The 22,643-nt window shown below is 36.3% G+C and overlaps 1 protein-coding gene across 1 annotated transcript in view; it reads left to right on the top strand.

Annotated features, from left to right (window-relative positions):
* Window positions 1–9,145: 9,145 nt before the first annotated feature.
* The window catches only part of COL28A1 (collagen type XXVIII alpha 1 chain), a 59,684-nt gene continuing 46,186 nt past the window's right edge, over window positions 9,146–22,643 (top strand). The window contains exons 1-11 of the mRNA XM_088162090.1: window positions 9,146–9,430; window positions 10,061–10,216; window positions 10,682–11,245; window positions 11,907–11,923; window positions 12,570–12,626; window positions 13,858–13,911; window positions 14,428–14,469; window positions 15,129–15,155; window positions 16,242–16,286; window positions 18,756–18,800; window positions 19,091–19,144. Coding sequence (XP_088018216.1) covers window positions 10,096–10,216; window positions 10,682–11,245; window positions 11,907–11,923; window positions 12,570–12,626; window positions 13,858–13,911; window positions 14,428–14,469; window positions 15,129–15,155; window positions 16,242–16,286; window positions 18,756–18,800; window positions 19,091–19,144 — 1,026 coding nt within the window. The 5' untranslated portion in view covers window positions 9,146–9,430; window positions 10,061–10,095. The remainder of the gene's footprint in view (window positions 9,431–10,060; window positions 10,217–10,681; window positions 11,246–11,906; window positions 11,924–12,569; window positions 12,627–13,857; window positions 13,912–14,427; window positions 14,470–15,128; window positions 15,156–16,241; window positions 16,287–18,755; window positions 18,801–19,090; window positions 19,145–22,643) is intronic.

The raw sequence follows: 22,643 nt of genomic DNA, 5'->3' as shown, positions 1-22,643 counted from the left end.
GCGTCACTTCCGCTCCGAGCACCTCCTCAGCGTCCCCGAGAGGGCCGGGCCGGGAGCCGGGAGAGGCTGGGTTGGGGAGAGCTGGAAACCCGCGGGATGCGCTCCACGCAATGGGCTCCAGGATGGCCTTGCTAGAGCAGGGAAGTTGGCCCAGAGCACTCACTGCGGCCCCTTCCAGCCTGAAGCATCCTGTGACCACTGAGAGCATCTCATTCTGATGCCTTTTGGGGCTACCTAAAAACAGAGGCCAAACAAAATTAGGAGAATAAAAAGCGGTTATATTTGTTGAAGGGACTACAGGTACATTTAGGACAGACGAAACCCCCCCCCCCCCCCCCCCCCCCCCAGGGGCTACATCCAAAAAATGGACTACGGGTCCATTCACAGTTTCATAAGTTTGGTCCCTTTGCATATTGGGGGTTAATCTTCCAATTTCACCGTCAGGTAATGAAGTCATTATCAAGTTTGCTTCCCCCTCCAACTCACTTTTGTTTACGTTTCTCAGGGCCTGAAACAGTAAGGTGTCCTTACTGTCAGATCTACAGAGGAATGGGAAAGCTATAGCTCACACTCTATATGGAGTTTACACTAAAGAATCGTAGGATTACATGAAAAATATAAAAGCTAAAATCCTAAGGTATCAGTTCTTACACTCCTGCCCAGAACACCTCCCAGTCTACCACATTGCTCAGAGCCCTGTTGAGCCTGGCCTTGAACATTTCCAGGCATGGGACATCAAAGCCTCTCTGGGCAGCCTATGCCAGTGCCTCACCAGTCTCACAGTAAAGAATTTCTCCCTCATATCCAGGCTAACTCTACCACTTCTTTCTGGGAACCTACTCAAACAGCCAAAGCACAGGGTTTTGGGACTACGTACCATCTCTGGGCAACTTTTCCCATTATTTGATGATGCAGTGATAAAAATTCCTTACATATAAATTATCTGAAAAAGAAAAAAAACAAACATATTTCCACACTCCTATGTGAGTAGGATTTTATAACCTGGTTTTCTGCAAGCCGTGGAAATAAGAACTTTTACCTTTTTGTTTTCAATGCTCTTTAAAATGGTCTGTAATAAAAATTATAAGCTGAAGTACTAATTGGACAATTTCATATTCTCTCAGAATAACTTACTTCATATAGAAACAGTGATATTTGTCCTGGAAATATTTTAATACCACATTTTAAAAGTTGTCTTCAGCACTGTTAGAGGCAGGACGTTGCTTCCTTACTTTAGCTGCTTCTCTTACTTCCTTTTTCATAAAAGAAAGGAAATGCATATATTTTGGCTTCCTTATTAAATATTTTTCTACTTTCTCTTTTGAATTACAGCATAAAATTTTTTAATGGACTTTCCAATTTTTTATAATTTAGCGTAACATTTTTAAGAAAATGTATGCTAAATCATTGTTCATCTTTTCAATAATCTGCATGTTTTCAGTGCCTTTAGTTTAAAAATGTGTATGGAGTGGCTTTGAACATCGTTTGTGTTATTATCTGTTGTCTTTTTTCTTGTCTCTAAGCATAATAGAGAACTTGTATTACAAACTACGTTTTACAGGTTAAATTTTCGCAGGGTTCATTAATGCCACAAATGTCATTTAGTGCTGCAACAACTAGTTGTCTTAAATTTCGTTGTAATATTCCTTCCATTTAAAAAGCACTTTTCTTCATAAAACCAGCTAGCTTTTTCCTTAATATCAGAAATATTTAGGAGCTCAGCAGCTGTTTTGGTAAATAAAATAGACCAAAGCGTGTGGCGAAATTAAAAAGTAATTCAGATTAAGTAGTCTATCATATATCAAAGGCAAAATTTGCAGCCCGGATTTTCATGCTTATCTATTTCATCTTCATCATTCCATTTCCTCTACTGCTGTTGAAATGGGGCATAGTGACTTTTTCACATCTGTTCCAAATAATCACCTGGTGGTTCTTTTTATAACAAAGATGAAATTCAGTTTGTGTATTTCTAACATTTTTCCATGAGAAAGTATGAGAGTTCAGTTTATAAATGTAGGTAATACTTGCAATAATCACATCATCTAACTTTGATTCTGAGAGTAAGTTTTTCAGGTACTAGGGAATTGGCAGCTTAACTATCTGACATCTTACTCATTTCTAGAGTCCTAGCGATGATCCAAATACACTACCAACCAATGCACAAGCTGCAGAAGAGCTGTTTCCTGTGTCTTTGGCACAAGAGAGATTCAGAGAAATTTAGAAATGAAAGATGATATTTTGAAGCAATAGATTCTGATGGTGGGTAAAAAGTAAGTAAGTTAATAGAAAGCAAGAGCTATTTGGTGTTTCAGAATGCAAAAGGATGTTACAACCTGAGAGACCACTGTGTCACAGTCACTAGAACTGTTACATGAACTGTTGGGAATAGATGTTTTATATTTGATCATTCTAACACACACAGAAATTATGTTTCCTATGCTGATCTCAAAAGAAATACTGCAGCAGTACTTCATTAGTGAGGTTGTGAATTCCTCTCACGTTTCTGAACATTTTAAACTTTTGGATCTTTGCTTGTTTTCCATCCCCTGATTTACCCTTTTAGTTGCATGTAGCTGTCTCCACATTTGCATCTTTGTCCAATAGCAGCATCTTTATTTGTTTAGTTTTGAGGTTGTACCTAGGTCAATATTAATCTCTTCATCACCATTGCATTAAGAAGTGATTTCTATATTTTGTTGTTTCTTGTAATTGATATGGTTAAATAAACTTGAAACATTTAAACCCTTAAATCATTAGGGATGTAATTCAGCTTGACTTTCATCAAGTCTCATTTTAATCCTACATTTTTTGGCCTCCCAGACGTTGCCTGCACTTCTGATCAGTCCCTGTTATATTTTTTGTAAGATCTGTTTATTTCTAATTTGAATTTATATGTTACAATTGCTTTCATGCTGTTGTATCTCAAACTATCTGGTCTTTCACCTTGGTCATTCATTAATTGAGGCATCCAAAATAAAAAGCCTTTTAAGTAAGGAAGATGACTCTTCTTTTGATGGCAGAATGGCCTTTGTCAACTGCACAGGCTTGGATAAGAGTGTGAAAAATAAGAGATGAAAAAGCTCTCAGCTTCACTTACTCCATTAATGTTAGTGGTGGTTGCTGTGCTTATTATTCAGTGGGATGCACAGAAATGTTAGCAAGGGGAATTGAAATAAATAGAGCCAGAATTTCACAGATACTTTTTTTTTTTCTTTTGAAGATAACTACTGCATTTTATTAATTGAAAAACTGATCTTGGAAGTTTAGAAATTAGTGTCCTAGCTAATCTGTTTAGGGCATCCAGGCTCCTGAAAGAATACCTGGACCAAAGGGATCGCAAAGTTTGAGTGTTTGAAGTCCAAAGGTAACCTGACAAAAAAATCCTGATTTTAGGAGGATAGAGCAGGGGATATATGTGACAGAGGACAAAGCTTTTTATATATTAGAGCTCATATTCTAGAAAAACTCATGAAATAAAAGCTATCTCTTCAGATTTGATCACTGTAGGCAGTTAGAGATCTCTGCTTGAGCTCTGTCATGTTATGATAAGCAGAAACATGGAGGATTTACAAAGAGTTTTTAAAAGAATTTGAAAATGAAATGTGCTGTTTTTTTAACAATATTCCATGTTGCTGAGCCTGACCAAAGCCCTTATTCAAACTGACAACTTTTTGTAGCCACAAAATGGCTACACAACACATGCTGTAATGGCTACACATTTGGACATCTTTGCTTTAAGCTGTTAATGAAGCAAAACATTTACACAAATAATTCTAAATTGGAATTTTGGATATTTTTCTATGTTGTGGTTTTTGTGGTTCTTTGTTAGGTTTTTTTGGGGGGGGTTCATTTTAGGGGATTGGGGTATGTGTTTGTTGATTACTAATGCAAAATACTTGTCAGGCCAGTGCTATATAAATGACACGACAAGACTGTCATTTCACTTCTCTGACAACCTAGAGCTGTACTTACTTCAGCAGTTCATACTGCCTTGCCAATGCATTCACTTCTAGCTTTCATTAACTTTGCGGTACTCAGAAGATTCATATGATGTACTGGTGCTCATCATCTGGGTATCTAAAAAAGAGGCATGTGTGAAATGGATATTTAGAATCTCAGGATCAGGTAGGAACTATGGAGTAAAAACAGTTCTTCCAGGACATATCCTCCCTCCTCAAAATGTTGTATCTTAGTATTTTAATACTTTGATCTTTAGCTTCCACCTTCTATTACAAGGGCACAAATATTTTGCCCAGACAGTAGCCTCCTTTACTAGGTATGTATAAATGATTAAATGCTGCATGAGTCACCCCGTATGAAGTACTATCATTACTATCATTATGCATTATCATGTAGATACACCAGAGGGCAGGATTTAAATAGCATAAATATCTTCATAGCTTAAATATTCAGCAGCTAAGTGATCCTTTTGCTGCACTTACTGCAATGTGGTTTTAAGAAGGCAAGTAATCACAACTTTTCTTGCACAGTGTATGAAAAACAACAGCACTGGGTCAAGATATATCTAGTACTAGGAACAGTGATTTAAAAAACCTGTTCAAAATATTTATTTCAAATTGCACCTACTAGTGATGTCTCCTAGCCAGACAACAAAATATCTACTATTCTTTATAGTAATTATTGTCATTCTCATTGAGTGAAGAGCATACCAGGGCAAAAAACATAAATTTAAGGCAGTGAGTTTTGATTGCTGTTATCGAACAAGCTGACCCATAGTGTAAGTCCTCTGACATTTGACATTTGTGTACTCTAGAATACTCACCTTCTTTCATACTTGTATAGTTTGTATCATACTGGTATTCGGTTGTGGCTCTGCAAGAAATAGAATTGTAATTTACTTTGTCTGTCTTCATACAGAAGCTCCCTCTTATCTTTGTCGACTTTCTCTTTATATTTCTTTTTTACCATCTTTGAGTTTCAGTGATGAGAATAGCAGGAAGTATTCAAGAAGGGCAGGTATGTACCAGGAACAAAAGCTATACATTATTTTTTCCTGTAGAAGAGATGACTTAGCATGTATACAGGAACTAAATGCTTTTTAACTCGAAAACTAGACTAGACTAGAGCTTTAGTATGGTCATGTAGTGGATTCATTTAGACAGATTCGGTAGTCCTGGCAGCTGAATATGTTGAGCATCTGGTTCAGAGCATGTGGTTCAGGGCAGCAATAGGAACTCTGCTGTACTGGAAAGCTCTGCAGGAAGTACTAATGTTAAAACAGTGCTGTAAATCTGGAGTGATTACTTCCATCAAATTTGATTTCTAAGTGAATACAAAGCATGAAAATATATACTAAAAAAACTAGTGGGAAAAAAAGCGCTCTGAATTGCAAATCAACAATCCTGTTGTGGAACTGTCAAGATTCTTACTGTACTTCCAAAACACAGTAAGAAGTGAAGAAGAGCTTAGTCTGTTCCCAGAGACCAGTTACAGACCAACATGTAACATTTACAGATGTTCCAGCCAGAGAAATACAACCAAACTTGACCCTATTACTGTCCAAATACAGCATGTGCATCAGATCCACCAGGATACACGTATATTTGACTAGTAAAATTGTTATGTCTAAAAATAATAAGTGTTAACATTTTCTGATCTCTGCCAGATGAGAGTTATGTTTGCAGGTCTCCAAAAAAAGTGAGAAATCTTTGAACACATCTGGAAATTCATTCATTCAGTTCTGTTTTGGCACATAGTGCAGACAAAACTTGCTAACTGCTGGAAAAAGCATTTTTTTTCCATAGCTGTTGATGCGATGGGCTGTTTGCAGTCTTGATCCAAGCATGCATAAGGGTAAGAATAAGTATGTAAACAGTGTGCGTGATCTGTGTGACTAATTTGTTGCTAATGAAATGTTTAATCATCGCCAGTGTCTCTAATACAACAGATGCTGGGTGCTAACAATAATTATCACTTTTAGCACTAACAGATATTTAGTGTAAAATATTGTATTCCATTGAAATTCTTTGTTTTCCATGTGTGTAATGAAGGCTACATTTACTTAATGAAGCCAATTAGCCTCAATAAAGATGACACATATTTGACAGGAGATGATGTAGAGGTTTCTAGGAAGCCCTGCAGGATGAGGCTGCAGCTGCTGGGCCAGCAAATCCTGCCTTCTTCACTTGAACTGGGTGAAGAGGGTGAACAGTGGTGGCAGGTAGGACTTTTTTCTATTAGCAGCATGTGCCTTCAGTACATTTCATGTTAACAGACCAGGGACAGACTGACAAATCTGTGTAGGAATGGTACACGTGTGTGTACATGGTGTGAACAGTCATGGGGCCAAGGTACAGCTCTCACATGCAACCTGTCATGGCCTAACCCCAGCCAGCAACTAAGCAGTGCACAGTTTCCTGCTTACTCTCCACCCTCATCAAGACGGGAGGAATGGAATTGGAAGGGTAAAAATAAGAAAATACGTGGGTTGAGAGAAGAATAATTTATTAATTTTTTTCAACCAATTAACCTATTTATTTTTAAACCAATAACAATACTAATATTGTAATGAAAAGGAAAATAGCAAAGAGAAATAAAACCCAGGAAAGACAAGTGTTGCAAATGAAAACAATTGCTTACCATCAGCTGGCACATGTCCAGCCAATCCCTGAGCTGTGGCCCCCCAGACAAGCTTCCTCCAGCTTTATATCCTGATCGTGTTACCGTATGATCTGGGATATTCCTTGGGCCAGCTGAGGTCAGCTATCCTGGCTGTGTCCCCTACCAACTCCTTGTGCATCCACCTCCTGCTGGGGTAAGATGAGGAGCAGAAAAAACCTTGACCCCTTGACCCACTACTCAGCAACAGCTGAAATATCCCTGAATTACCAGTGCTGTTTCCAGCACGAATCCAAAACAGCCCCATACCAGCTACTGCGGAGAAAATCAACACTACTCCAGCCAAAACCAGCAACAGAAACATATTAGTGTTATCTCCATCTTTGCTAAGAGCTAAGATCTCTTTGAGTTCCTTAGTACTTGTCTCACCCTTTAATTTAGTTAAAGTTACATATGGTGTCATACTCATGGCTCACAGCACATACAAAGAGATAATGGTGTGTGCAAAGATGTTTTTCTGGCTGAATGTCTCTTTATAAAGGGATGTACCCTTGGAGAAGCAGCAAGTGAGTTCTTAAGGAGGTGTTTAGCCTATCAATAGAGAGACCTTGCACCCAGGCTACATGGAGGATGTTTCTATTGACCTTAATGAAGACAGATACTTTATATTCATTGGTCAGTTGTGCCTTATTATTTTCCTCCCTATTCTTTCCCTTTCATCAACATTTTAGTGAAATCAGCATGAAGTTTCCTCTGGTTACTTGACAGCTTAATGTACTTGGCTTACTTAAAAGCTCCTAGTCAATATATCCCAGCCAACTCTGAACTAGTGTGGTATTTCCTGCTGCAGCTGGATTCTGCTAAGTCCATGGGGCCTGATGGAATTCATCCCAAGGTACTCAAAGGGATGATGTCCTTGTGAGACCTCACTCAATGATTTTCCAATGGTCTTGGGAATCTGGAATGGTTTCAATTGTCTGGAAAATGGCAAATATTGGCCAAATTTTTAAGAAGAACTAGATGATAACTCTGGTAACTACAGGTCTGTCAGTCTTACATCAGTGTCTGGTAAAATTATGGATAAGATTATTCTGAGAAGTAGTGAAAAATTCCTGAAGGACAGTACAGTCATCATCGATAACAGGCAGCATAGTTTCATGAGGGAAAAATCCTGTTTGTCAAAGTTAATTTCCATTTACAACAAGGTAACCCACCTAGTTGATCAAAGGAAGCCAGTTGATACAGTCATTCTGGATTTCAGTAAAGATTTTCGTACTGACTCACAGGATCCTTCTGGACAAAATGTCAATCACACAGCTGGATGAACACATCATCTGATGGGTGATCAGCTGGCTCATGGGTCAGACACAAGGTTATAGGTGACATCAGACTGGTGACCTGTCACTAGTGGGGTTCCACAGATCTCCATCTTTGGCTCTTTTCTCTTCAACATCTTCATAAATGACAGGGACACAGTTCTATAAGGTATATTAAGTAAATCTCTTGATGATACTAAATTAGAAGGAGCTGTGGACTCCATCAGAGAGGTCCTGCAGAGAGACTTAGACAAATTAGAGGGCTCAGCAATCAACATTTGTATAAAGTTCAACATGGGCAAGTCCCAGATTCAGCACTTGGGACAGGATAACCGTGGATATAACAACAGACTGGGGAGCAAGAAGCTGGAAAGGGCTCTAGAGGTCCTGGTTGATAGCAAGGTGAACATGAGTTGATAGTGTGTCCTGGCAGCCAGGAACAGGCACTGGAACAGGCTCCCCAGGAAAGTGGTGACACGTCAAGCCTGTAAGAGTTCAAGAAAGAAACATTTGGACAACTCCTTCAGCACATGGAGTGATTTTTGATGTTGGCCTATGCAGGGCTAGGAGTTGGACTACATTCTTGTGGGTCCCTAATAACTCACGATATTCTGTGATTCTGCCCTGTGACCAAGGTGCTGAGGGATGTCTTGTCTGTTAGGCAGTGCCTGTCTAGAGGATGTCTGTTACCTTCTGCTGGGCATTTGCACTTAACTCCCTCCAGGCATGTTATGATTTCTTGAGACTTACCATTGGCATGCTTTCTTTCACCCCATGATTTTACTTAACATTGTGATAACACAGTTTTACTCTGAAGCCTGCCAGTAGATAGAGAAAATAGAATTTCCTTGTAATACTCTGAAAGCTGCTTGCAAGACTGCCTTTTAGATATCATGTCTGTGTCCTCAGATCCCTCAGAGGATTTAAAAAGCAGGAAGAATTTCTGAGGAAACCAGCTCAAGAAGATTTTTTTTTTTTAACTAGTCTTTTATTATTGTAATTGCTACTGCAGTTACCACCTTTGAGTGCTGCAGTCCTGACAGACTCTCAGGTCAGATTACCAGCTCAGACTTCAGTTCTAGCCTGCAAGTGATGTTTTACTGCTCTCACATTTCTGATTTAGCCAGTGCTGCAACATTAACACAGACAAGCAGAAGACATGTGCCTCGCAGAATGAAGGGTAAAGATGTAGATTGTTTAAAAGTGGGGTTTTTTAATGTAAAAGTGCAGTTACTTGAAGTGAGAAAACACTTGTGCTCCCAGACTGACACTGTCCCTTTAATAAAATGGCTTTAGCCATTAGCCCTGGCCAAGTGCCCAACTATCTTCATTTAAACTTCGGCCAACTAAACAGCAGCAATAAAAGATATAATATCTAGATGCAAGGTATAGCCATTTACAAGTGGATAGACTATTTATTTGTAGATTGCTTTATTTTGGTAAACAAAACATATTTTCCAGTATGACCTACAGGATATATTTTCTACACTGAAAACTTTTTTAATCCACAGTTTGCTTCCTGGATGCCTTCAAAGGTAAGGGACTTTGTTATTTGCTCTCTAGTTTTAGAGGACTGCACTTATGATTTCTGTATATGTAACTGCTTGATGGACTTGAAGATTTAGGAAGGATTTTTACATTTAGAATATTGTCTTCATTATTGATGATATTTAAAATTAACTTTTGTAACTTGCAGGCTTTTTTGTTTAAATCAGTTTTAATTCAGTATTTAATTTAGTTCAGTATTCTCTAAAAATATATCAAATCGCTCATTTAAAAATTCAAATTCTTTATGAAATATACTGCACATATTCTGTAACATCCATGTAATATTAATAATATATTCATGTATTGAATTTCATTAGTAAGACACTGTTTCTTAGAAGAATAGGTTGTTCATATTGATGCTCCAGAATTTTTGTTAAGAAATAAAAGGTAGTGTTATACCCATATTTCTTCTATAATAAACAGGTGCTATCCATGTGAGCTACCGTTGAGGTAGTGCTGGTTACTGTGCTTAGATTACCTACATAATGACTTTTATAATTGTTTTTTATATATTTTATCTAGAACTATACTTCCCACAAATATGTTTTAAAGTATCTGTATTTGTTTATTTTCTTCTATTTATGAAGTATTCACAGGTGGCTTTTTACTTTTAACAGGATGGAAAAGTTGTCTATTTGAGGTGAAAGTCACTATGAGGAAAAAATGTTTTTTCTTTTGCTTTATGCTTCTGACTGTGATAACAAACCAGATAGTAGATGGGCAAAACAGAAAGAGAGGAAAGAATATTTACTCTCCAATGCCAAAAGATGAAGGTAAAACCAATTTCTTAACATTTGATTGACTGTGTTGCATGTATCCATGCATTTTAGCATAATAATTTAGTAATTGACAACTTTTATATTAATTTGTAAAATGTGATTTATTTTGATTATGACATCTGAAAAATACTTTTTGACTACTTGGACATGGATTCCACTTTGATCAGTGATTTTCATGGACATGTGTATCTCTTAAGAGAAATTATAAGAAACTCGATTTTTTTTGTTTGAGATTACATGTGTTAAATTTTCTATACAAAATCAACTAAAATACTAAATCCCATCAAGATCCTAACTTGACAGTTTTCATTAGAATTTCTTGGATTTTTACTGTGAAATTTATCCTTAGAATTTTTACTGGAAAGACAGAGGAGTACTTGGGAAAATTATTGTTGCAGAGAATTATCTGGAATCTGTTCATGGATCATTCATAGATTTAATTTTCTTATTCCCTTACAGGTGATATGTGTCTCATTGATATAGTCTTTATCTTGGACAGTTCAGAAAGTGCCAAAAACCAGTTGTTTGACTTACAGAAGGATTTTGTTCAAAATGTAACTGACAGCATTTTCCAGATGAAGCCAGTGAAGTCTCACATGTATAGTGTCAAACTAGCAGGTATGCAGTTCAGCAGCACAGTCAGCATTGATCATCCCTTTACAGACTGGAAAAATGTCCAGAATTTTAAGGAGAAAATAATTTCTCTGGGCTTTATTGGCCATGGCACTTATTCCTATTATGCAGTCTCAAATGCCACTCAGCTGTTTAAAACTGAAAGTCGTAAGAGAAGTGTGAAAGTGGCTTTTTTGATGACTGATGGTGTGGATCATCCAAACAGCCCTAATGTCCAGGGTATAGCCACAACAGCTAGAAGCCTTGGAATACATTTTATTACCATTTGCCTTTCTAAGAAAACAGTCCAAGAAGATAAACTGCGCATGATATCTGGTGATTCATCCTCTAAACATGTCCTATGCCTGGATGATCAGAACCTGGTAGTTGATGTAGCATTGGAGCTGGTAAGTTATGCTGATGTTAATCATGTCATGTGTCTATCCTTGGCAGATTTCCTTTAACTTTGATTAGGTAAGCCCTGAGGACAGTGCAGAGGAGTTTGTGGTGCCTTCTCTGCTGCTGCACAGTCAGGGCAGATGGAGCTTCCTTCTGCCAGCCACTCTCCAAGGAATTGTGTGCTTGGACAATAATAGCTCAGCTGTCCTGATTACATTTCCCAGCACACAGAGTGTGTCTCTGAGCATATCAAAATACTTTAGAAGGTAGTTTGGTCTCATGCATAATCACAGCATCCTTCCCCTACATACTCTGTTTGTAGGACCTTCCAAAGGAAGGCCTCTGATTAGGAAGTCTCTTCATGGTTCTTGTTGTTAGCACTGTGCCTTAATACTGCCTGTTTAGCTATCCCATTAATTCTCACGTGTTGTCTGATTGCTGCATGTCACATGGAATAACCCTCTCTTCCTACCAAGAACTCTTCCATAGAGTGTGTGTAATTCCACAGATTAGTTCTTGCCACTTTGAGGAAGGAATGAAGGCTGAAGGTATTTATCACCTCTACCATTCACCATGGAGATTCTATAAACTAGAGAGGAAAAGTTAATTCTCTGTTGAATTAAATTGTGCCTATGTGAAAGTAATATTTTTATTTTATTTTATTTTTAGGAAGCCTTGCTACAGAAGCAGGTAGGGTTTTTGAGCTTTGTGTTTGATTACTATTATCAATACTAGACTTCCCAAAGTCTGCTTCTTCTATAATGCAACAATACTTGAGGGTTAATCAACCTTCCCTCTCTGGTTAAATTTTCTGACCACGATTACTTTTATTTTAACTTTCCTGCATTTCTTCTGTCCTTTCTCCTGAGAAATTGATGATATTAGCTCATTGGTGAGTAGTATGAACAGTAAGACATAAAGAACTCTTCCTACAAGACTGAAATAGATCTAATGCAAGATATGCAAATTTATTTATGGTCTCATTAGAAAACAGTAACAATGTTGAAATGGTTCAAAATTTATGTAAGGTTTCACAGTACTGTGTACTGTGTATATGCTATCTTAAACATTTGTAATTATTACAGTGACTACAGTCACTACAGTAAGAGATTTATTTTTCTTATAAATAAATCAAGTAACAGATTTTCGTTGCTCTATATGGAAGTTTAATGTTGATTATATGAGAAATAAACCTATTAGAGCATCATTTATTTCCTATTATTGCACTATTATGTTATTTAATTTGTGGCTATACAAAACCAAAATTTTTTGCTTTAAAAATTTGAAATAATATATTTGAAAAACATTCTCCTTTATCTTTCTATTAACCTTGTAGTGTGTCCGGAAGACCTGCGAGTGTGAAAAGGGAATGAAAGGAGACAAAGGTGATTCAGTAAGTATGCATTTTTTGAGTAGGCTCAAGAATTTGAATTTTAATCAAGATTAATATTGCACAGTACTTTAATTGGCTACTATGTGAACTATGTAAAAAAAACAAGATATTAGCTGTGCATGTACTGCAAAAAGATTGATTTATTGTAGCATGTCATGTTGGTAGTGAAAGGCCTCTGTTAAAAGAGCTCAAAAAATATCTATCCATAGTCAGATACTGTCTTGAAAATATAGTTTTATTATTGGGTAATAAAACACTGTGGATAAATGGGTGATTTTGGAGCCCAAATAAAAAAAGTTATTCTTGAATCTTGCAGTGGAGAAGCAAAGATCAATTTGACAAAGGTTTACACCTACCATCCACTGCTGTTTTTGTAAGGGGTAAAAGTTCAAAAGTCTGAGGGTAATGGATATATGAGGAAAAGTCCAAAGCTCTGCCTCCCTCTTTTCTCTTGTGACGCTTCAGCATATATTTCTTGGCTCTAGCAAGAGCAGAAAAGTGTGGGTTCGGACAGTGGATGACCTCTCAGATAATTTTGCTATCCTTAATAGTTTCCCCAGAGACAAGCAAGGTACATTCAGAGGTTTTTGTCTTTCTCCCTAGACTCTAGTGGGTCAACCATACCGTTATGACACCAGGGCCTATCATTCAATCCTTGTGGATAATGTGCATGTGGGTAATGTGCACCAGAACCTCTGTTTGCAATTTAAAATTTTTGATCCAAGAATTTTAAAGTTATTTTATCCAAAATTATTAGATATAACCTGTTATACAGGTGTGTATACACCAAACTTTCTAGTCCCCACCATCATGGTCCTCCAAAGAGTAATAAGAAATGGTGCAGTAATGTTTTCCTTAGGGCTGCTGAATATTGACTCTAAGCTGTTCTGTACAGTTTTTTCTAAGCAGAGAAGATGAGATAGTGGTGGTTAATTGAAAAAATGGGAAGGAAGAACTGCGTTTGTTTTCTGTAATGCCTTCCTGATTAGATTTTTCAGATGCTCTGTAGCAAATGTATTTATCATTTAATATTGTTTAAAATAATTTTTTAGGTACCTTATAAACCAGACTGGGTTTAGCTAAATGAATATTGTGTCACATGTTCCATACTTGAATCATACTTGAATCTTCTTCATTTATTACAGAATGATTTTGAACTAAAATACAGTCTTAGATAAGCTGGACAATTTTATCCTCACAATGAGAATAACGTTTTCCTGCTTTGTTTCAGGCCAGTGCTGGCAGCAAAGGGGACAAAGGTGACCCAGGACCAAAAGGAGACAAGGTAATGTGAATTTAAAAGAAATAAAGCAAATTTCTATCCAGTTATTCAAACCGTAGATGTGAATATAGAAAAGGAAAAATATGTTAAAATAAGGTCTAAATGTTGAGGCTTGCTAGTTTATAGTTACCTGCTTTAGAAGTGTGAAATAAAAATTTAAAACTAAACTCCTATTAAGTTAACACTGCCGATCATTCCAGGGTTTTTTTCTGACTGCAGAAGTCTCTGAATATATCTGAAGGCTCTTTAGGTTCCACAGAGCTTTCTAACAGTACACAGATCCCTTGATCAGGGTGCTTCACTCTAATAACTAATATTTCAGTCATCTAATGATAACAGTTGAGTTTTCTATGTTAATGATCAGGAAATGTGTATCCTTGATTGTGGAAGGAGGAAGGGTGAACGTTAGTAAATAGGAAAAAACAGTTCTACTTGTTTAACAGTGTTCTTGGTTTTAGTGCAATAGGGGTAAATGGAAGGGTAATACATATTTCAGTTGTATTCCTTTGCTTCCAATAGGGTGATGCTCAAAAAGGAGATCCTGGAGAGAAAGGTGAAGAGGTATGTGACTACTACAGTGCTAACTCATATTTTTGTCTTTTCATATTTTCTGAACTAAAAATGTTATTTTCATTTTTTATATGTCTACTTTATTCAATTATTTAAAGCACCTACATCAAGGTCTGGTTTACAGAAGCATGTATATTGAGAAAAACAGTCTAACCATGTGCTTAAATACAGAGATAAGATGCTACTGGGAGAAGGAACTTCTGAAGCTGTGTGATTTTTGAATTGACTTGCATTAGACTTATCCCAATGACAGACCTGATAAAAATTCTTTATAGTCCTTCGTTGGCTTCTAACAAGTGATAATTCTCAGAATTCTTGATGATTCACTGGAGAAAGATTAACACTTCTCCCTGTATAAGAGTAACTCAGTTTAAAAGTGCCCTTTAAATGGCAACATGTATCTACTAGGAGGTTGACAAACTGAGGGACATATTTACAGCTAGTATATGAGAAAAAAACACACATCTAGATTTGCAGAGAATTATATATTAAACAATTTCAGAGAGATATTTTATTGTTGTGAATAGTTAAACTTCTGGAATGTAGTTCTTTACTGGGGAGATTGGGGTTTTTTCTACTTAAATTAGCAGTATGTTAGACCTTTGCTTTCTCTTTTATGATTTTTTCCCTTTTTTTCAATTTTTGAATAGGGAACTCCTGGCTACAAGGGAGACAAGGTAAGTTTTTTGTAGAAGAGAAGCAGTCTGAAAATAAATTTTCACTTGCTGACAGTGTATGTGAAAGAATGGAAAAAAGAGCTTGTCTTCTCTTTTTGTCATGAAAGCTCCTAATGTAATCCCTAGAAGTAAATTAAAAATTTATGTAAATACTTACAGACTTGATTGCTGGAAATAAAACAAAATACCCATAAAATCAGAGAATGTAATCTAAATATAAAAAAGAAAACTGTCTTTGACCAGTAACAGAGTTTTTGGAAGGAAAAAGAAAGATGGGGGTTGAATAAGAGGGAAAGAGAGAAAATGTTTCCTACAAACACAATGTGACAATCATTAACTTTTGAAAAATTTACCACAAGGAAGTTTACTTTTAACCTATGTATAACTTGCAAGGGCTAATTCTTGATCAGGAAAATTTTCAACAGTCTCTCCAAGAAGATAAGAAAACCTATGCATTTCAGTGACTTGCAGGATTCCAGAGATGAATTGCAAAGTGGACCATCATAGTCAGAAATGAAACAGAGATAATCCCATTTTGACTTTACTTGGTTTGACACTTATCTCTCTACATTCTTAATAAAAGCAGTACCTCTATGAATTTTTGTATTAATTAGTAAAATGCTTAAGTCAATTTTGTGGTTAGATTTCATGAAAATGGACTCATAGGTCTACTTTTCATGTGTCTATCGATATGTTAAATGATCAGTGAAACACTAAATTCTTTCTTCATTCTGTATGTGCAGTCTCACAGTTGTTAGTCAGGAGAATCTCAGACATCACAGTAATGAAATCAGAGCATGGAAAGGATCTCTGGAGACAGTGCAGCGAGGTGGAAAACTGCAGCAAAATTTATTAGCTATTAAATGTATTATCCTCTGATATAAGTTGGATGTTTTACAGGAATTTTCAGAAATAACCTATCTTGAGTAGACCAGATCTTATATTCTGCAGACCAGGTATAATGACGCCGCTTCCAAGTCCTCAGAGTCAACTAAACCTCTTGTGCTCCTGCTTGCAGTGTCTTTAATGCATGTAGTGTAATCAAATCAACTTGTTTAGCTGTGAACCCTTTGATTTCTTATAAAGGGTGAAAGAGGAGAATGTGGACCCCCAGGAATAAAAGGAGAAATAGTAAGTATAACTTTTATTTCATGTTGATGAATATACTAAAAAATCACATGACATATTCTTAAACACAACTTGAAAATATTATTGTAAATTTGGAATACCTTATAATTCCTTGGTGGTAGAAATACATTCATAGTAGAAATATGATTTGTAGAAACTGAACCCGGAGTTTACCACATTATTTTTCTCCATTTTGCGTAAGAAATGCAGATCCTTACCTAAAACAAAAGCTGCCTGGACCAATGCCAATCCTTGCTAACACAGGACTGAGCATCTTCCAGAAAGCACCCTATTTATTTCCTTAAAAGTTTAATTTAAATTTGAGTGGATAGTTATATTGCAATAAAAGCAATATAATATGAACAACTTTCAGGTCTACAAGCCCATCTGTGCTGATATGAATTCACACTTCTGTCCAGTCCTTTCCTTTTAACCTGGTGTGCTGTAGTGTTGCAAGTGAATACAGAGTTTTACCTGGTTTATTTACATTCTGAAAGATGGAAGGATAATGTACTCCTAAGTGAGATAATCATGTATCTTGAGTTCATACAAGCAGGTTTGTATGAGTCATGCAAACCACTGATTTATAGTTAGAATTGCTAAGAACTACAAATTAGATTGTACCTATTGTTCTATTAAAACACATTTCTTCAGTTTTACCACCTATGTTATGCTCACCTTTATCAAATACGACCTTGAAAAGTTTTTGTTTTCCTGGAAGCTGCTATTTTATGATTGATTGCTGGTAGGAATTATTAAATATTAATTCCAGAAGTATTTATTGCAAAGAGAAAGGGCATTATACAATAATGAAAATCTAAAGACTGAGAATATCTTATCTTCAAAATGGCAGCAAATTTCAGACTTCAGTGAATCAGAGAAGTCTGAAATATCAATTAAAAAGGAGAGAGCTGCATCTCTCAGAGGAATAAAGAAATATCCTACCTCTTTATCCAGACATGTGAGAAATAGCATGATGTTATGTGAAATGTCTATTAAGCTAAAAGGAAGCTGTTCAGAAGCTGGCAAAGAACATGATCAAAGCAGCCAAGAAAACTGGATATAGAAAACATGCCAGAGCTGCCAGAAATCTGCTTGTTTCATTTCTGTTGATGACAGTGATGAAAAAAAGCTTTGTCCTCTGCAGGGGATCAGTCAGTTCCAGAATTCCCACCTTCACGTTCACAAATCCTGAAGACAGAATAAAGTTATGGGCTTTATTTTATTTAAAAAAGCATTCTAGGCTAGACAAAATCAGACAGAAGCCAAGTGTATGAGAAACAAATTCAGTATTCTGAGGTTGAGCTTTAGCTGGGGTGATGGATATTGAAGCATGATTGGGAGTCTTAATTTGAAAATGTTGCATTTATCCACTACCATTTTCTCATCACACTAGTCAGACTGAATCCAATAGTTTTGGTGCTGTATATCAGAGCTTTTTCAAATGCTGTTCAGGCTTGAAATTTGGACAGTTTCTGGTTGGTTTTGAAATCAGAACTGACTCAAGTCATATGTTTGTATGCTACCAAAAGGGTTATCTCTCTCTCTCTCTCTGGTGGCTGATGCTTGGTCTGGGAGGAAATACCAGGAAGCAGAGAATTGTTTAAAATTTCTGACTCTGAATCTCTAGTAGGGGCAGTCAATGGAGTGTCTGCATAGGTATCATTGCTCAATTTGTCAAGGCTATTAGAAGTTCAAAATGTGACACATATCTTGAAAAATGCAGCAGTCTGCCAGTGCCTCTGCCTATAGAGATGTTACTTATTAAAAGAAAAGTAAGAGAAATAAAAAACCAGTAAATTTGTTCAAAACTGTTTTTGCTTTAGAGATAAATTATAACTGAGTATTGACTCAAGTGCAAGTAAAATTCTGTGGAACATGCATTATGGTGACTAAACAAAAAACAGTGAAGCAGAAAGATTTTTGAATAATCTGCAGTGCTGATGACTGATAAGAACTCATTAAATTGAGAAATCACACCTAGTGAATAAAAAAGCATGGCATTTTAAATTTTTTTGATCCATATTTAATGGATTTTGTGAACTATTAGTGTGATTCTGCCAGGTTACTGATCAGCAGTTTGAGTTAGTGAGACAAAGTTAACCTGAAGTTATTCTGGTATAGACACTGCAGCATTTTTATTATGAATTCTGAATCTAATATGCTTCTAGGAATTAAATTTGAATATCTGTAGCAAATAAAAATTTCTTAATCAAGTAGCTAAGATGTTAAGTAGACATTCACTATGCTTGTTGTATATGAAAAGTATTTTAACCAAATATTGAGGATGGAATGTAACAGGCAATTACTGAATACAGTATGAGAGCAGCAGCACTCTGGAGAGAGAATAAAGTCTCTAGAAAATGCTTGAACAGAGATTTGAGCCATTACATGTACATATCAAGTGCTTGACATTTAAAAGCAGATTGAAATTTCCTTTTAATCTGATAATTGAATCTAATTTTTCCTCAGGGTTTGCAGGGCTCTGTGGGCCCTACAGGACCTCGGGGACCTCAGGTAAGGAAACTAAAAAGCTGCCAAATAAAAAAGGAAGACTGTATTCTGTAAATTTCCTCTGCATACAACCTGTCAATTCTGTGAAAAACAGCTGTGTTTTTCTGCTGATTTTTGAATATTTACAATATTCAATGTGTTGGGCAATTCACAGAGTATGATGCAGAAAACTGTAGTCCTTTAGAGCTTAAAATTGTGCTATATTATACTGTACCCCATTCAGGTGAAATAAAAGCCCAACATTTATACATATCTTCAAAGGCAGCTCATTGTTTGCTTTGACTTTTTTGTAGGGTATCAGAGGAGATCCAGGTCAGCAAGGCCCAAAAGGCATTCAAGGAAACAAGGTAAGATGTAGTTGTACATATGTAGGTGAATATGTTATTTATATAGGGAGAGAGGATGCAGAAACTCTGTAGAACCTTTATACTCTGCCATCCTTTTTTGTTAGTAGTTTTTTATTAGTGGTGTTATTTGTACAGCAGTAATGTCCCCACCTGGGTGGTGCACCATTGTGTGATGAAGACTTGGTGTTGTTGGCACTTCCTTATCTGTGTCTCCAAGGACATTCTGTAGGACCACAATAGGATGCAACCAAAGATCTCTCTAGAGATCCACAGCATTTATGTTGGAATTTCAATCACCTGAATATGTGTGTTGACCTTTGCCATCTCATGGGAAGCTTTTTTTCTAGAATACTTTTGCCTGCAATGCCCGAGTTTAAAGATTTTAAGTATTTCTAGATGAAGGTTAAAACCTTCAGACTGAGTATTTATAGTAATTTTTAGTTGCTTGTGTACTATAAAAACTCAGGACAACTTTGAAATTGGTCGAGGTATGAGATTTTATGACAATTAATGCCATAGTAGTATTTAAAATAGATCATTTAGAGTTAATGACTACACCTTGTCAAGCAAGTTCAGTTGGATAAAGTGTGTAATTAATTTAGGAAGTCTTCTGGTTTGGAAAACTTTGGGAAATTGCTCTGTTTGAATATGGTTGTCTTGCCCATGGGAGAGTTATTAATATCAGTGTTTGGTGCAGAAAGATCTTTCATTTATCAGTTTTGTTACAAAGGCTTTCTATGACAGGATCATTGATAGCTTGGCTAACAATCTAAACAAATTAATCATGCAAAGCTTCTTTGTAAAAGCTGCACTGTATAAACACTCATGTTCTGTTTCTTAGGCAACAATTTAATTCGAAAATTCACAGAAATAAATTTATATCCGGGAAATGTTTATTATTAAAAGTTTGGAATATTGCCATCCATCGTGATTTTCCTCTTCCTGACAAATGCTTTCTCATACTTCTCATTTCTTCATCTTCTCAACAAAATGCTTGATTAGGAAAGCTGCTGCAGAGGACTTCAGAAGTGGAAAAAGAAATAGGATGATGAGTTTGAAAGAAGCTATTCATACATGTGGTGGAAAAATCATGTCTCTCTTTAGCTTCAGCACAGCAAATGACTGTAATGTTTCTTTCTGTCATTTCACACTGATGAGTCCAAGACTGTAGAACCAGATACTTGTATTATATACAAAACGGTATTTGTTGAATCTTGTATGTCCTCCTGTCAGTCTCTTCACATGTTTTCATGGCTGCAAAACACAAACATCTTTCTCTAGAATCCATCTACATGTATACAATATTTATGGTCTGTTGTTAGGCTTTAATGCAGATTTTCAGTAAAAATAAGAAACTTCCCTCTTTTATCAGCTTTCAACTCCCCAGCCTACTGTTTAAAGACTTTAGTCAAGATTTTTCCATGCTCAAACATCTATAATAATAAAAATACTGCCAGACAAGTTTAGCTATACTGAGATAATTACACTTAAAGAGTATAGAAGGAACATAGGTATGTTTAAGGGTTTATCTCTTTTCCATACCTAATGCCGAAGCTAACCTTTGGCATTTTGGAGCTTATTTGAGATCAGTGAAAAATTTTTAAATGATCAGTACAGATAATCAGTGGCTGTTTTCAGATTAATAAACAGTCTTTCAGCTAGTAAAGGTCAAGGCCTTTTTTGGTTCAGACACATAGAAGTCTTTCCAATATCTTTTGTCCTCACAGAAGAATTATTAAATTGCTCTTTTAAGATTAGTTTTCAATATCTCTGAAAAGTGGCAATTATTTATAATAGCCTTAGATAAAATAAGTAAGTCTATACTTAGTGCAGTTCCTTGGCCTTTCCTTTCTAATACTTTCTGCTTTTTTAATGGAACTGGTGACTTCATCTTGGTGGCATTAGTACTGGTGTGACATGACACAGAACACCACTGCTGAACTTTTATTCTTTGTTACTGGGCCATGTTGAAGTTTGAAAGAGTAGCTTCAGTTCCTCAAAATACAAATTCCAGATCAAGCTCAGCCTACAGATAGTTTGGGTCTCAGTGTGGAGCATACAGTCCACTCATGTATCTGGTTGGCTCAGTGCATCCCACACCTCTGCAATGTGGGTTATGGGTATGGATGCATCCTCTCACTTTGCAGATGCGGGTGGGGACAGTGTCATTTGGGGACATATGTGTCATATGGGGACACTGTGCCACTGGCTCTGGAAGCCACCAGCAGGAGAGGCTTGGTGGCATTGCACCTTCCACTAATTCAATCTGGCTTGTCTGAAGCAAGGTAGCATGATGTACAGAAACATTATCTAAGAAATTACTTAAAGGAACTTTTCATTCTTTACTTCTATTATTCATGTGCATTTTCTTATTCTCAATCTGCTGGCTAATCTCTCAAAGTGAAGTTTCACTGACTGGACAATTCTTTCTAATGATACTGCTTTATTGTGTTGCCAGTAGTGAGTTGAAGCTAAGTCCCACTGCCTGCACTGAACAGCTTTCCACTGACAGGAACTCAGCCAACCTTTTCCATGCAGACATGAAAGTTTAGGAGTGATCATATGGAGCTGAATCACATCCTTAACCTCTTAGTCTTTCTAATGCACTTTGTAATCAGTCCTTATCTTTAACAACCTCTTTAATATATAAGCAAATTTCATCACTTTACTTCTATCCTCTTTTCAAACCATGTGTGAATATGTTGAACAACCTGTATCCTGCCCAGAAGGCAGCTCAGTGTGGCATTAACCAGAACCAAGGTTCGCCATTATGCAAATGTTAAAAATTTATCCTCTTATTCGCAATTCTGTGAAGTTCTAACATCTCAAAACCACCTAAATTATCTTATTACCATATATATAAACCTTCTCTGTAAAGAGACCAAGGCATTTAAAATGAGACATTTGAGCTCCATCTTTATTTAAAAATACATATAATCACTATTATTATTATTATTATTATTATTATTATTATTATTATTATTAATTTACTTGACAATATATTTCCATTTATCCAAATACTAAACTATTCACAGTTAATATGTTAACAGTAAATTCACAGCACAGTATTTAATGACTTTAAGAGAAAAACATTAGAGGGTTACAGGGCACTTCACTCAAACAGTTAGGAGTTGGGAACTGGAAATTTTCACTGTGTATCTCCTGTCTTCTGAACTAGACAACTTGGTCCTGTTTTCAGAGCAAATCCTGAGCAAAGAACAAAGATTCTTCTTATTTCCTGTTTTACTGACTTTCTATTGTCCATTGACAAGTTTCATACAATGATGTTAAATTTATCAAAGAAAACTATTTTTAAAGCTAAATTCTATGCTGTTTTGTCTGTTTCACTAACTTGAAATACCAAAAGAAGTACTATTCACACCTGTGCTTTTTATTTTCTTAGACATTTGCTTCATTCTTCTACCTCATCAGCCATCACATGTTATCTATATTGTAACATAAAACAAAAGCTTGGATCAAAGTGTACCCCATTCAGATA

Source organism: Sturnus vulgaris, chromosome 1 (genome assembly GCF_052056855.1).
Source record: "Sturnus vulgaris isolate bStuVul1 chromosome 1, bStuVul1.hap1, whole genome shotgun sequence".
Taxonomy (NCBI): domain Eukaryota; kingdom Metazoa; phylum Chordata; class Aves; order Passeriformes; family Sturnidae; genus Sturnus; species Sturnus vulgaris.
The sequence above is the reverse complement of the archived record's forward strand: the minus strand, read 5'-3'. Positions and strand labels throughout refer to the sequence as shown.